Source organism: Rhinolophus ferrumequinum, chromosome 8, assembly GCF_004115265.2.
Source record: "Rhinolophus ferrumequinum isolate MPI-CBG mRhiFer1 chromosome 8, mRhiFer1_v1.p, whole genome shotgun sequence".
NCBI lineage: Eukaryota > Metazoa > Chordata > Mammalia > Chiroptera > Rhinolophidae > Rhinolophus > Rhinolophus ferrumequinum.
In genome coordinates this window covers 90697108-90712997 of record NC_046291.1, presented here as the reverse complement: position 1 = coordinate 90712997, position 15890 = coordinate 90697108, and the positions used below count along the sequence as shown (strand labels likewise).

General features: G+C 48.8%; 1 protein-coding gene across 3 annotated transcripts; it reads right to left on the bottom strand.

Annotated features, from left to right (window-relative positions):
• Positions 1-5321: 5321 nt before the first annotated feature.
• Positions 5322-8840, bottom strand: TMEM177 (transmembrane protein 177). 3 transcript variants are annotated; one of them, XM_033111378.1, is made up of 2 exons: positions 8732-8840; positions 5322-6576 (listed from the first exon to the last, which is right to left on the bottom strand). In XM_033111378.1, exons 1-2 carry the CDS (start codon positions 8755-8757, stop codon positions 5619-5621), a joined length of 984 nt encoding a protein of 327 aa, XP_032967269.1. In that variant the 5' UTR covers positions 8758-8840; the 3' UTR covers positions 5322-5618. The 3 variants fall into 3 exon arrangements, with proteins under 3 accessions (XP_032967269.1, XP_032967270.1, XP_032967271.1); XM_033111379.1 differs by lacking the exon at positions 8732-8840 and adding an exon at positions 8338-8414; XM_033111380.1 differs by lacking the exon at positions 8732-8840 and adding an exon at positions 8042-8286.
• Positions 8841-15890: the final 7050 nt, after the last annotated feature.

Here is a 15890-nt window from a genome sequence, read left to right as displayed (position 1 = left end):
TTACAATCAATACATTTTTGCCAATGAGAAACAAGTTTGTTTATTCCTGTAGCGTAAAAATCCATGCTTTGGGATTCAACGAACTCTTGGAAAGCATTTTCCCTGCAAAAAGTTGTCGAGATGTTTGAAGAAGTGATAGTCGGGTAGCGAGAGGTCAGGTGAATATGGTGGATGAGGCAAAACTTCATAGCCCAATTCGTTCAACTTTTGAGGTGTTGGTTGTGCGACAACGTGCAGTCGGGCATTGTCGTGGAAAAGAATTGGGCCCTTTCTGTTGACCAGTGCCGGCTGCAGGCATTGCAGTTTTCAGTGCATCTCATCGCTTTGCTGAGCATACTTCTAAGATGTAATGGTTTTGCCAGGATTCAGAAAGCTGTAGTGAATGGGACTGGCAGCAGACCACCAAACAGTGACCATGACCTTTTTTTGGTGCAAGTTTGGCTTTGGGAAGTGCTTTTGAGCTACTTCTAAGTCCAACCACTGAGATGGTCCTCACCAGCTGTCAGATAAAATCCACTTTTCGTCACATGTCACAATCAATCAAGAAATGGTTTGTTGTTGTTGCATAGAACAAGAGAAGATGACACTTCAAAACAATGATTTTTTTTTATTATTTCCGGTCAGCAAATGAGGCACCCACTTAGCGAGCTTTTTCACCTCTCCAGTTTGCTTTAAATGCCGAATGACTGTAGAATGGTTGACATTGAGTTCTTCGGCAACTTCTCACGTAGTTGTAAGAGGATCAGCTTCAACGTTTGCTCTCGGTTGATCGTTGTCGACTTCCGATGGCCGGCCACTCTGCTCCTCATCTTCAAGGCCCTTGTCTCCTTGCAAAACTTCTTGAACGACCACTGCACTGTACATTCATTAGTAGTTCCTGGGCCAAAGGTGTTGATGTTGCGAGTTGTCTCTGCTACTTTACGATCCATTTTGAACTCAAATTAGAAAATCGCTTTAATTTGCTTTTTGTCTAACATCATTTCTATAGTCTAAAATAAATATAAAATAAACAGCAAATAATAAGTCATTAGCAAAAAAACGTAAAGCAAGAAATGTGCATTAAAATGATGTATAACATAACCACATTTATTTAAGAATGTATTCCAATATCAAATGTCAAATTTCAACAATGCAAAAACTGCAATTACGTTTGCACCAATCTAGTATCTCCCCCTAGGGTCGCCTGGGTTATTTGCTTTCAGCTTCTGCCAAGTAATTTTTCAAAAGGTGTCAACTGATATTAACCTAAAGAAATGCCCTAACTGGGGCTTGAAAAGCTCTAAGTGCGGACCTCTATTAGGCAGCAGTCAGTTCCCTGGGAGGGATCCAGTCTCAAGGAATTGCTGGTATTTGGGTAGCAACTCCAAGCCCCGAACACTCTGGTACTTGTACCACTTAAAAATACTAAAATTTAGGAAACCAATCTTCATTTAAAGCTTACTATCGTGTTTCCCCCAAAATAAGACCGTGTCTTATATTAAGTTGTGCTCCAAAAGACGCATGAAGGCTTATGTTCAGGGGATGTCATTCTGAAAAATCACGCTAGGGCTTACTTTTCGGTTAGGTCTTATTTTTGGGGAAACATGGTATATATCCTCACTGGGCTCCATATTCTGCAAATTTATTTCACTTTCATTGTCAAAACAATGCTGTAAGATTCATGTTACTGTCCCCACTTTATAGACAGAAAACTCAGGATCAGAGCTGTGAAATCACTTGTTCAATGTCACTCTGCTAAAGTGGCAGGACCAGGATTTGAACCCATAGCTGCCCCCCCCAACCCAGCCTGTGCTCTCTGCCTCCTAAGGTGTCCTTGCCCTCAGCTGGTGCCTCCGAGGGCTCCGTGACACTCTGCCCTTCCACACCATTCCCACCTCAGCACTATACACAATAGATCGGGTGGCGCCTTCCTCTAGTTAGCTGATAGGCTGTCTCCTGGGAGTTCCAGAAGGCTCTTCTCAGTGATCATTTTTTCCTGATAAAAGAGGTGAGGCTGGAAAATCACCTCTAACCAGCATGGGGAGAAAGGCCGTCGAGTCCACAGTACCAGTTTGCACCATGAAACCCTCAGGATAAATAGGTCAGGGTAAATGTAGACTTTTGAGAATGGGATCTGGAGCCAGACTGCTGGTTTCAAATCCTGGCTCTGCCACTTACAAAGCTTTATGATTTGGGGGAAAATTTTTCACCTTTCTGTGCTGTTTCCTTGCCTGTAAAATTGAAATATTATTATCAACTACACATTCCAATTTAGAGATAAATTTAACAAATGCCTCTAAGAACCCAGCACAGTGTGTGGTGCACAATAAAGGACCCATAAACATTACTATGGGGATGTGGTGGGGAGGCCCCTCCCTGGGTGAGGGGCTACACGTCCATTTGGGACCCAGCTTGTGCTATATACATACGTGGGGATCAGGTTCCATGTTTGTGTGCCCAGCTCCAGGCATGGCTGCACCGTGGATGCCGGCTACTGGGGACGGAGGCAGTAGAGCCTGCTAGGGTCCGGGATGGGCAGAGCCAAGGCCAGCAGCGTGAGTCTGGGACTCCCCTCCCCGTATTCTGTCTGGACGTGCATGTGTGTTTTGGGGGAGGTGGTGTATTTGTGTGCTGATGTAGCTCTGAGAACCAGGAACACGCAGAGGGCACGGCTCACTAGAAAAATGTTCCCTAGGCACCCCGGGCGAATGCTGCTGACTGAGAAGGAAGATGCAGGGCAGGGTTCACGGGTAACCTCCTCTCACCTAGCCCATCTGCAAAACCCTAGAGCATGTTTTGCCTTCTTTCTGTAACCAAACCGGAACTGCGAATACATCACAAAATTTTACAGGTCACCTTCCCCTAAAGCCTCTCGGGGTCCCTGGTTCCCTGAATAGTAACATGTACCCTGTAGGAAATGACCCAGAAGTGTCCTGGTTTCCCCATGGAAATCAGTAACCATGGGAGATCGGGCTAGGCTCTGCCCTTGGAAAGTCCCGTGTTGGGAAGACAGGACAGGGTCACATCCAATTCATGCATCCTTGCCAGGGTGTCCAACCAGCCTTACCACAATCACTCAGAGACTCTAAAGAGCCAGCACTGCCCGTCGTAGCCTAAGAGCCTCACGCGTGTATTCAAAAATGTTGTGGAGCGCCTCAGTCCAGAGCTGTACTCACAACACATAACCCTGCCCTTGCAGGTAGTCCATTTCAGCAGGAGATGCTAGCCCACTAACTCCATGACAACTTAATTATTTAATGACAGTAAGGGCTAGGCAGAGATACAGGGTGTGAATGGGGACGCCTCCCGGAGTCAGGTCCTTGAGTCATCGTGCAGGAGGAGCATTAAATAATTGAGCAAAGGAGACAGAGGCAGTAGCCAGGAGAGTACCTCAGGTGAGACACAGCCATGATAAAGGGCTGTGTGGGGAAGGAGGGGAAGCAGTTCAGGAACCACAGTGCTTGTGAGGCTGCCACCTACAGAGCTGGGGTAAGTGGGACACAGGACGGTCGGGGAGGCCAGCAGGCCCAGGCTGGGAGATGTGGCTTTAGTCAGAAAGCAAGGGGATGCCCATAAGGGACGTTAAGCAGGAGAGAAGCCAGTCAGACCTGCACTTCCATAGGTGGGGACAATCGCCAGGAAGCCCAGGTGAGAAAAGACCTGGGGAGGGCAAAGATGGAGCTGAGAGCCCCTGGACCAGGCTGGGCACGGGTTCAGCTGTGAGGTGGGATGGTGGCATGGTGGGCTGAGGGAAGGGATACAGAGCCGAAAGCAGTTTCTCAGCAGCTGTTGCCTGCCTGCCAACCTGCCAGGGAAGCGGGTTACCCTGGGAGGGTTTCAGACGGTCACACTGCCTGAGCTTGGGCCAGGCTTGGGGGATTTGTAGAAGGCAATGAAGAGGATCGGCAGCTCACAGGGTGGAGCCTCCATGCGCGGAAGTTTGGAGGTGGCGCCATGTAAAGCCCATGAGTGGAGACAAATTTGACACGGAGGAGAGGGAGCCAGGTAAGCAGCCATGTCAGGGGTTCCACCCCACACACACGCACAATGGGGCTCCCTGACCTTACTATTTGGGCAGATCGGGAATGCCTGATGCCACCATCTTGGCTCTTGTCGTATTGAGAGTAGTTGGGGTGAGACTGGAGTGGTGAAAAGTGGAGCTCATCGGATCCAGACCCCAAATGACACTTCTACAGCCACGATTCGATGGTCCCACGTGGCAGCAGCAACTGGATATGATGCAGGCCCACCGAAGGGGTATTTCCCAGAGTGGGACTCGCTCACCCACTCACTGACTCATCTACCCATCTGTGCATTCCTCGAGTCTGTGCCCAGTGCTGTCCCAGGGACCTAAGGGATGAAGAGTCTGCCAGCAGCAACTCAGTCTGCCTAGGCCCGATGCAGGCACCTGAAGCTGGCACAGAATGGAGCCAGGGCCCTGCGTGCCAGCCCAGTGAGGGACCCAGCAGGAAGGCGTGCCTCCCTGCCCTCCTCACTCTCCGCTCACGGTCCTCTACAGGAACTACGTGTCACCCAAGTGGGCCTTCTGTACTGCTCTGCATCCATCCCTGAGAGACACTGGTACCAGGCCTGAATTCTTCAGCTCTTCCAGGGAAAACGTCATTGCCAATAAAGACAATACAGAAAGCCTGGCTTGCTGATCACAATGCTCCTATCCCCACGGCGGTCTCCTGCCCAAGGATCAAAAGTGGGGTCTCCTCTATCCACCTCCAGAGGATGCAGCCTCCCCTGGGTCCTGAGTGTGACTCCAGGCCCGGGTCCACTGCCCACCTCGACCCGTCTGCTCTCATCGCTGCCCGTGAGCCAAGTTCATCTCCCTCTCCCCTCACTCCCCTCGCCTCACTCCCCTCGCCAAGCCCTGACCAGGCCCTGGACCCCATCAGCAGGCTCCTCCCTGCACGGCCTGTTTGGCAATGACTTGTTCCTTCCTCTTCCTTTGGCCAGAGCTCCGGCCAGGTCTCCCTCAGCACAGGTCTCGTCAGGTTCCAGCAACACCTCTCCTTCAGGTCCAAAGGCTCTCTGCAGCCCACCATGCCTTGCTGGCTGCCCAGCCCTCTCTGAGCCTGCCATCTGCACTGGACACCACCCTTAGTGCCCCACCACTAGCTCCCATTTCCCAGCCTCTCTGGTGCACACTAGCTTCTTATCTTGGCTTCTCAACGCTTTTAATCTCTACCATAGTAGAAGGAAATTGGGATTTGACTCTCAGTCAAATTCCAGGATAGTTCTTCACTGCAGCCAAGAGTTCACATCCTGCGAGCACCTCTGCTGGTGAGATGTGTCCTCACCTCCACAGCCCACTTGTACTCAAAGACCAGGAACAAGGGACATCCTGTTTATTTACGGCACACTCTCTCTTCCAGGTGACCCCACGGCTGTCAGGAAGTTTACATCATCCCCATTTACAGTGGATAAAACCAACGGTCAGATTCATAAAGGGATATGCCCAAGGTCACTGCGATCTTAAGATGTGGGTTGGGGTAAAATCTAGGCTGTTTAACTCCAAAGCCTGTGATTTTTCTGACATTGGGATGTGGGTGCAGAGGCACCGAGAGCCCCCCAGAGTCAATGGCAAGGTGGTGCCTGCACGAGCTGGAACTGCCCGTGAGATGAGCCCCTCAGGAGCGGCCTGGGTTGAGCGTCGCCCTCCACATCTGCAGCACGGAGTCCCGGCGGGTTGTGTAGGGTAAATGTTTGATGCGGAACCAGTGTCTGGGAATGACATTCCCGCTGGGCGAATACAGCTTCTCTCCAGGGCTGCCCAAGAGACTGCGCAGGGCCAGGTTGGCCAACAGAACCTTCTCATAGAACTCCACTCCACCCTGGGAATAGGCTGCAGACAGGGATGCAGTGTGGCGGTCCAGCCAGGCTTCCACAGCATGAGTGAGAGAGTCCGTGGAGAAGCTGTAGGCCACAAAGCCTGCCACTGCTGCCACCAGGTTGAAGGCAGCCCGTAAGGTCATGGGGCCTCCATAGAGCCCCAGTGCATGCTTGGCACCCACGCTCAGAGCCCAGGTTCCTGCCAGGCAAGCTGGGGCTGGCAGGGCTTGCAGGGTAGCTGCACCGCTTTCCAGGTACACCACCTCCCTGGCTAAGGCGAACTTCTGGGCGTCATGGGACAGGGTCAGGGCATCTCTCAGCCGGGCACCTGCAGGGCTTTGCCAGTCCACTCTTTGCCCGTGTATGACCACAGGCCGGTTAGTGTTGGTCACTGTATCACCCAGGAAGCTGGCAGGGATGCCCACCACAGCCCCAGCAGGGAGTCTTGGGAAGCCAGCGCTCACAGGCTGGAAGGTGAAGGTGGTGAAGGCCTCGTAGCAATGGCCTGACGGGATGCCCATGTCCTGTAGCACCTCTTGGAAGAGTCTCTGTAGCTTTGGGGAGAGCGGGGCTGGCTGCCCCCGAGGCCAGTACTGGTACAGCCATCGAAGCACAGGATCTGGGATGAGGTGGTAAGAGATTTGGGCCCCAAACAGGCCTGCACAAGAACCCACCAAAAGGCCTGTCCTGTGTCTCTGCACAAATGCTGCGGCCCGCCACAGGGGACCTGCCATGAATGCTGCCACTGCTATAAACCTGGGCCAAGAAAAAGAGAAGTCAGCCAACAGTTCTGCAGGTGTGCCTGCATAATGAACACCCCCCCAGGACCACATCCTTTTTAAGTGGGGTAATATAGCACAGTGGTGAGAGCATGGGCTTTGGAGCCTGAGTTCAAATCCCATCTCCATCTCTCTGCATCACCTTCTCCATCTGCCAAAAAAGTATGTGACAATGGCCCACCCCTAGGGTGGCTGTGATGAGTAAATGAATGAACACACATAAAACAGTTAGTGTCTGGCACAGTAGTGGACACGCCTTGTCGTAGCTGTGATCATGACTTCCATTCCCACGGCTAGACAGAACAGTAAGTATTCAACTAACTCACTCCACTATTCATCCCATAGTGAAGCGCTACGATCACTAATTTATAGGTGAAACATGTTCAACTTACTGAGTACTACTATATGCTACACACAGTTCTGAGAGCTTTACACGTAGTATCTCACAACTGAATGCTCACACCTACATGACCTAATTAGTACTATTGCCCCTTTTTTAAAGCAGTGGAAACTGAGGCACAGATAGGCTAAGTAAAGTGGTCAAAATGCCAAAGCAATAAAAGTGGCAGTGTTAACTTGTGACTTGTGTCCTGCTGACTTGTGTCCTCCTAAATGTCTACGTTGAGGTCCTAACCCCCAGTATCTCAGAATGTGACTATTTAGAGATGGGGCCTCTAAAGAGGTAATTAAGGTGAAGTCATGAGGGTAGGACCTAATCCAATATGACTGGTGTCCTTATAAGAACAGGGGATTGAGACACAGGTACATACAGAGGAAAAACTGTGAGACGTGACAAGCCATTAAGAGAAGCCTCAAGAAACCAGCCCTGCTGACACTTTGATCTTGGACTTCCAGTCTCCAGAATTATGTGGAAATAAATTTCTGCCACCCAGTACTTGTCATGGCAGCCCTAGCAGACTACCGTGTGTCCCCGAAAATAAAACCTAACCGGAAAATAAGCCCTGGCATGATTTTTCAGGATGACTTCCCCTAAACATAAGCCCTAATGCATCTTTTGGAGCAAAAATTAATATAAGACCCAGTCTTATTTTCAGGGAAACACGGTAGTACAGGCACCGTATTTGAACACAGGCTGTCAGGCGTTCACAGCAAACTTCATCTGTGAAAAAATTTTAATGCTACATTGCAAACATACACAAAAGTAGACGAAATAGTACATCAACTTCAATCAACTCATGGCCAATGTTGTTTGATCTACGCCCACACACATTCCCCCTCCAAGTGGTTTATTTTGAAACACATGCTGGGATTCCATTATTTCATCCATAAATGTTTCAGTAAAAATTCACAATTACTTAACTTTGGTTGAAGCTTACTGTCTTCCTGTGAAAAGTATTTAATTAGCAAGTAAACTGCTGCAAATAGGAACACGGGGTACCGCTTGGCCAATTTTAATCCAAAGCTCCTAAAGAGTCACAAACCTTGGGCCTTTTTTCCAATGCGGGAACTGAGGCTGGTAAAGGAAGGGTCCTACCGAGGACCCAGCGCCGCCAGGACCACCAGCGCCAAGGCCGTGCTCCAGGAAGGCCTCGGAGGCAGCGCGAGGAGGGGCGGCAGGACCCTGGCCGAGGGCTGCCCGGGCAGCCACCCCGGCGCCCCTAGGCTACGCCCGGGGCTCGAACGCGTTACCCGCAAGGAGCCTGCGGACGGGGCCGCCCCTAAGGTCCGCGCCGCCCCTAAGGTCCGCACCCCCTCTCAACCCTCTCCGCGCGCTCACCTCCGCCGCCGCAGCCGCAGCCCGGGACGCCGTGACACGTGCGCGGGGCGGTGCCGGGAGCCACGCACGCCGGCCAGCCCGTGGGGGCGGGGCCAGGCGCAAAGCACGTCGGCCGGGAGCAAAGGCGCTCTGGGGGGCGGGGCCGGCGGGGGCGCTGCGGGAGCGGGGCGGGGCCGGCGGCCCCTGCGGACGTCGGGGGAGGTTCCTTCCTACCTGAGAGCCTTGGGGCTGGGTTGCGTTCCTCCAAGTCCCGGCGGTGCGTTGATCACCGTTTAACTCTCTAGGAAACGGCGGCCCCGCGTGCGCTGTCAGGCGGCCAACGGCAGAGCCGCCGAGGGAGCCCAGGCCCGCCTGACTGCCAGGTCCGTGACCTGTCCTGCCTGGAAGCACTCACCGCTGGTGGGGTGCTCTGGGTTTCATGTTAATTGCCACCTCCGCTGTGCCGCCCCTTACCCCCAATTCCTCTCAAGTGATCCACACTGCACAGTCGACAGAGCAGTGTCACATCTGTCACCTCACTTTCCCAGCAGCTCTATGAGTATGTCAGGGATGGGCTTGCCTGTGCACCAAGCCCAGCTCGCCACCCAGTTTTATTGGAACATAGTCACCACCATTCCTATACAAATGTCTATGGCTGCTTTCCCCGGAAGGACAGAGTTGAGTGAGAACAGAGACACCCTGGCCCAGATAGCCTAAAATATTTCCTATCCAGACCTATACTGAAAAATTCTTTGAGACCCTTGATGTAACTTATTCCCACTTTATAGATGAAGAAACTGAGGCCTTTTGCTTGAGCAGGATGCCCAGCTCCCATGCACCGGATCAGAATGGGACTCCTGTCCCTGCACATTTCCCATTATGGCTCCTGCCTTCATACAAATTCAACCTAGTGGATCTTACTAATTCTTCCAGGTGGATCTGGCCTCTGTGTCTGGCTTCCTCTTCTGAGCCCTCAGGGACAGGGAAAGGAGGGTTTACCTTCTGGGTGGAAAGGTGAGGATGCAAGGAGACCTAGAAGCTTGTGGGTATTGGGGTGAGGCTTTGGAAGGTTAGTAGCCCATGGACCACTGTGTCTCCAGACAAAGCACCTCTCTACAGGGTTCCTGACCACAAAAGGACCAGCTGCAGTGGGTCAGTGCGGACTATATTTGATTGCCAGCTAACCCTCTGTGTGTGTGTGTATGTGTGTGTGTGTGTGTGTGTGTGTGTATGTGTGTAGCATCCAATGGGGACAACTTGGGATTGGCACTTCCTGTCTCAGGCTTGGCCCAGCAGCCTCTTGTGGAGTCATGGACGGCCAGGCAGAGAGAAACCCCTGCTGACACTAGGGGAGAACCTAGACCTGGTGTGGCTGCCTCCAGACCTGGGCCAGTGCTTCAGCCCAGAATCAGTGCTTAGGGAAACTGCAGCCCAGGGAAAGAGAACTTCCTTAGGATGCTGAGGGCCCTTGGGTAAAGGATGTCACCTCTATGGATCTTGGTTTTCTCATCTGAAATGGCCTTGTTACATTCTTATCCTAGAAGCCACCTAGGCACTCTCATTTGCATAACTGAAGGGGTGGGAGAAATAGTACTTCAAGTCACTTGCCTCTGAAAAGGACTTGGAGGTCTCCCTTCAATCTTGGCCTTGAAACGCATCCTATCTGTCACAAAGGGTTTCTGTGACCAGCTGTAAATCTGGCGATGGTGAAGAGCACAGATGACGAAGCCAGACGGCTGGGGTTAGATCCTGGCTCCACCCTTTACTAGCTGTGTGGCTTTGGGCAAGTTAACCTCTCTAGGCCTAGTGTTCTCATCAATACAATGGGGGTGAGAATACTATCTACTTCCTAGGGTTATGGAGATTCAATGAGGTGATGTATGTATACTGCCCAGCACAGTTTGTGCCATATAAGTAACTATAAGCTATTATTATTCAGATCTGTTCTGGTTCTGAGACTTCACTTTGGTTGCTCAGTTGTTTATAAGTGAATGGTGCTATAACATGTTTTAATATGTGACTTCAGCCAGATCCAGAATGTGGGATATTCTACAGGGCAAATGATGTGGTTTTCCTAACAAATCAATGGTTGAAAAAGATGGAAGGAAAGGAAACTGCTTGTTATAAGTAGGAGACTTGAAAGATATTGCAATTAAATGAAATATGTGGCTTTTGTTGGGATCCTGAATCAACAGTTAGTTTACTAACTGTAAAAAAAAGACACCTTGAGACAACTGGGGAAATCTGAATATGGATTGAGTATTAGATGATATTAATGAATTGTTTATTTTGATAGGTAGGATGAAGCATGATGTTTATGTAAACCAAAAAGTCATATCAGTTAGAGATGCATATTGAAGTATTTACAGGTGCAAAAATGTGACGTCTGCTACAGCCAAAACAAAAATAAAAACAAAAACGGGCATATATGAAACAACATTGACAAAATATTGGTAGTTGTTGAAGCTTCATGACAAGTTCAGGGGGTTCGTTATACTGTACTCTAGGTATGTTTGGAAATTTCCATAATAAAATGTCATTAAAATGTGTTTTTAAAAGTAGGCTGACCAATTGGACTTCATCAAATTAAAAACTTTTGGGCATCAAAGAACATTATCAAGAAAGTGAAAAGACAGTCCACAGAATGGTAGAAAATATTTGCAAATCACAGATTTGACAAAGGCCTAGTATGCAGAAAATATAAAGAACCCTTAACAACTCAACAACAAAAAGACAAACTACCCAGTTAAAAAATGGGCAAACTATTTGAACAGACATTTTTCCAGAGAAGATAGACGAATGGTCAACAAGCATAGCAAAACATCCTCAGCATTGTCAGGCATTAGGAAACCCACAAGAGGATAAAATTGCACAACCACTAGGATAGCCATAAAAACAAAACAAACAAACAGAAAATAAGTGCGAGGCTGTGGAGAAACTGAAACTCTCATACATTACTGGTTGGGACGTAAAATGGGTCAGCCCTGTAGAAAACGGTTTGGCAGCTCCTCACAAAATTAAACAGAGTTACCATATGACCAAGCAATTTCAGGAGTAGCCCAAAAGAATTGAATGCAGGTACTTAAGCAAATATTTGTATGTGAATATTGATATATTCACAATAACCAAAAGCTGGAAATAACCCAAATGTCCATCAACTGATGAACAAACAAATAAAATATGGCATATTCCACACAATGGAATATTATTTGGTCTTACAAAAGCATGACCAGCTGGGAGTGAACAGGCAATGAAGGGTTGAGGTTGGAGCAGCCATAACAACACAGCAAAGGCCCCAGAGACACGCTCCTTGGGTGCTTTGTGCTCAGGGGACAGGCTCTCAGTGGCCTGCACAGTCACAAAGGCCTCCTCACAAACCCTTAATGTGAGGTTGGAAGTGGCACCGCTGTTGGCACTGCTGCCCACGCCACTGTCGGTTGGCACTTTGCTGCTGCCGTCTGGCGGGTCCCAGAACAGCTGTGATGAGGTCTCTTGTTCCTTCTTCTCTTCTGCTGGGATTCTCCTTTTCAGGAATGTCCTGCTCCGGGTCTGAGAGGGGGCCTGACTCAGGGTGGGCCCAGGTAGGCCGTTGCAAGTGTCTGTTCCTGCCAAGGAGTCCCTGTGTTCCCCCTGCCAGCTGGCTCTGACTGGGGACAGTGACCAGGGTGCACGGGTGGGTTGCGTCTGGGGCCCACACACTTGTCCATGAGTGAGTGGTTCTCTAGGGCTGTCAGCGGGCCAGGCATCCTAGGGGTAGAAGTGAAGGCCCTGGCCCTGCTCGCCCAGGGTCTGACTCCTCACCACCCTTCCTTCTGCTGCTTGTGGGTCTGGTGAAACTTTCCGTGAGAGTTTGCTTACTCAGTCAACACATTTCTTTAATGTGCTTATGTACTTAACAGCTTATTTAGCAACATAAGAAAAGAAGTTAATTTCCAGCAGGGATAAGGCTACTAAGGAAATAAAGCTGGTACTGGGATAAAAACCAAAAAGGTAGGGTAGGGGGATATTTTAGCTAAGTTGGTTAGGATAGGCCCCTGAAGAGGTGTTTGGCCTGAGTCCTGAGAGACGGGAAGGATGAGATGGAGATCTCCGTGACCGCCTTCCCCAGCACAGAAGACGACCAGTTGCAAGGCCCGGGGACGGGAATGAGATAGTGTGTTTGAGGAGCGGAAATCCCAGTGTGGTGAGCAGGGGCTAGGACGCCAGGGCCTTGTACGCCCGAGAGAGGCCCTCCCTTGCATTTTATTCTGACTGCGATGCAGGTCATTGGTGAACTAAGAGCTGTTCAGTGGAGTGTGAGCAGGGTAGTTTGAGTGGTTAAAAAGAGAATGGGTTGGGGGTGAGGAAGTGGAGGCAAGGAATATAACTACCTCTTTCAGCTGTGAAGGATGGTGTCTAAGAAGGGCTGTGTTTTGTATGGCGTATTTATATGATAATTAGCTCACTGAGAAATATTTTTATTGAGATGATCTCATTGAAAGAGACAAATTGGTGATGCCAGAGAGAGAGATTCCTTCCTGATCCCTGCAGGAAGGAATTCCCTGGGTAGGAGAGAGGGGACAGGGTCCAGGACATGGGTGGGAGGAGAGGGTTCAGGAACAATTCTTCATTGTAACAAGAGGGAAGCTGCTAGCAAATCAACACTTTGTACTCCTTAAACTTATATAATGTTATATGTCAATTATATCTCAATAAAACTGGGGAAGCGGAGGGAAGCTGTGGTTATTGGGCCCAGGCTGGTGATTTCATGCTGGGAGGATGAGGTTGCTCTTATCTGATTGCTTCTTTTTTCCTCAGTGGAAAGAGGATGGAATGAGGATATCAGCTGAGCGTCTAGTGGGGCGGGGGTGGGGAGGGTTTGCAGAAAGCAGGAAACATGGGAAATTTCCATTTGAAGAGGGAGAAAGAGCCACTGGGGAAATGTAATTGTTGTTGTAAAAAAGTGAGTGCCCGTTTGAGATCTGGGTCAAAAATGCAACGTGAGACTCATTAGTACCGCTGTGTGATTTTCTCCAGCAGTGTTCAGGTGCTGAGGTGCAGGCAGGGGTAGATGGTCGTGAACAAACCAGAACTGGAGTTTGCCAGCCGAGGACAGAGTGGGGAGAAATGGGCGAGAGAGGGGAGGACATTTACCAAGAAGTGATTATGTTGTGATGGGCCGTAAAGTGGAAGCTGGTGAGGAGAGTGAGGGCCCTTGGAAGTGATTTTATATGCTTAACACCTATTTGGTGCATATCACGTGCCTAGCACCATTTCTATGCACTTTACACAAGGAAGAAGTGGCAAGAGTATTGACCCAGTAGAACGTAAGGATTGTTGGAATAGAGTCACCAGAGTACGCCAAGTAGAAGCACAAGGAGGTGGTAATTAGAGGGTGGGAGGTTTGAAATGGACACTTCAGCGGTGGTGTTAGTCGTAATGATGGCAAGGTCAGGAGTATGACTGAGGGGGTGGAAGAGATTATTAAGAATCAAGGAGGTGCGTTAATCTTTTAAAAAATTTTCTATATTTTTATGATGCTTTGACAATTTAGGGGCCTTGGTAATGCAAAGAGACTGTCCCTCCGAGGACTAGCTAATTCCTCAAGATAGCAAAGGACTCCCCCACCTCCATCCCAAGTGTACCTTTCAGATGCAAACCAACCAATCCAGAGCCCTGACCCCACCTGGCTCCCAATCTACTGTCATAGCCCAAGACAATGCTTCCCCTTCCCTAAATCACCCCACGGCTGGGTACTGGACAACTAGAGACTACCTCTCTAGCCCAGAGCCTGCCAAAATTATTCACACTAGCCAATCTTAAAGTTGCTCAAATTCCCGCACGGTGCTTTGCCCATTTTTTCCCCATGGAAAACACAATAAAGGCTCTGGGCCATGCTTTCCACCTGCTCCTTCTGCTTCTTAACCGACTCTGGTACTTCCCCATGTGGCCCTGCATGGCATGGCGTGTCCCTTTCTCTCAGGAAATGTAAATGATAAATATTCTTGCCCAAAGACAGGAGTCCAGAACCATTTCCGGGATGAATCATCATGAGTTGGTGTTTATTAGTCTGAGTCACTGTGGAGAGAATTGGACTTTCCAAGCCTATGTCTTTTTTTTTTTAAGAGTAAAATCTATAATATTTTGTTGCCTGAATTGAGCTGATGAGATATTGCATCTCCTACCAGGATTGCAATCAATCTTTAGTTGTTAGATTTGTAATAATGATATTCTGATGCTGACCAAAACTTGATACAGTATACAGACTTTGGGTTCATCAACATACTGTAAAAAGTTCATTAAAAAATTGTGCATGTCTTTTTTTCCCCCAGCATGCCTCAGAGGGCTCTGCAGAAAACTGCTGTTTTCTTTCCTTGGTGCTAAAATTGTCACAAGTTCCTCAGCGGGAGCCCCATCCAACTGCCTCCTTTATCCCTCAAAATTGCCCTGGATCATTTTGGAACCATACTTTCTTTCTCGCAAAAAAAGTTGATGCTGCAAGGCCATCCTGGTTATCCTCATTCCGAGATACTGAATCAGATACTTTCCAAGGCTTCCTGGTTCCTTTTGCTGTGGAACCATATTTGAGACCAAAATGTACGTGCTTCGGGCACATGCTAGATCACCCTACTTGATACTGGGGGTCACAGCACAGCCGACCACTTTAGAAGCAGACCCAGAAAACATGTATTTTTAAAATGTCATGGAATCACACAATTATTTTCAACTTAACTCCAACTTAACTGAGTACTTAAACAAGTCTTGTTCTAATAGAAAATAATTTCTTTTTTCTTATCTTTTCGGAGACAACCAGCTGTCCTTATTTCCACAATATACAACATTGTTTTACTAACTTTAACATGCTGTACTGTATATTGTAATACTGACCACAGAGATCAAATTAGATCCTGGATCCCTTGCCTAGGCTCTGCTGCACACCCCCCTTTTGCTTTTGTTACCCCATTTTCCCAGCGACTATCATTGTTTAGTGTCTTTTTGCCACCAGATGACTACAGTGTGAATAGTTTGATTAAGTAATATCAACTCCCTGGGCATAAATGAAATGACTTTATTTTTCCAATAATTTCTACCTGCTGGACTCTTCAAACCATTTGATTTGCTGTTTACTGGCAGGCTCCCTAATGATGCACCATTCAAATCTATAACTTGTCAGTCAATATCAGTGGCTGAGACAGTATCATTTGGTTAAGACTCAGTCTCGTCTGTTTCAAAACTTCAGTCCTGTATTTCACTGCCTCTACCACAGTAGCACCCCACTCCCAATGCAGGCTCGACTAGTGGCCGCAACAGCTTGGAGTGGGGTGTCTGCTCTCTCTCCCATAGCGCTCTTCCTTACAGGATCCCTCACTGGCCGTCCTCCTACTTGCGGGTTATACTGTGAACAGCTGATGTTGGCAGAAACCAAGTTTCTGTCTCCTGTTAACCTCTCTGCTAATCTAGCTTGATTTCTGGTGGTGGTGGAAGTAAATAGCACTCTGAGGCAAGATGAGATTAGTTTTGGGAAGTACTGAAGTACTCTGGACTTAGAAGCTAGGGAAAGGTGGTTAAACAGTTTAGTTAAAGGTCCACAGTAA

Bases quoted from the DNA above. Each gene is read 5' to 3' on its own strand.
- TMEM177 (XM_033111378.1), bottom strand. From the start codon at position 8,757: ATGAAACCCAGAGCACCCCACCAGCG. The intron at 6,577-8,731 runs GTGAGTGCTTCC...TTCTTGGCCCAG, and splicing joins CCCAGAGCACCCCACCAGCG to GTTTATAGCAGTGGCAGCAT.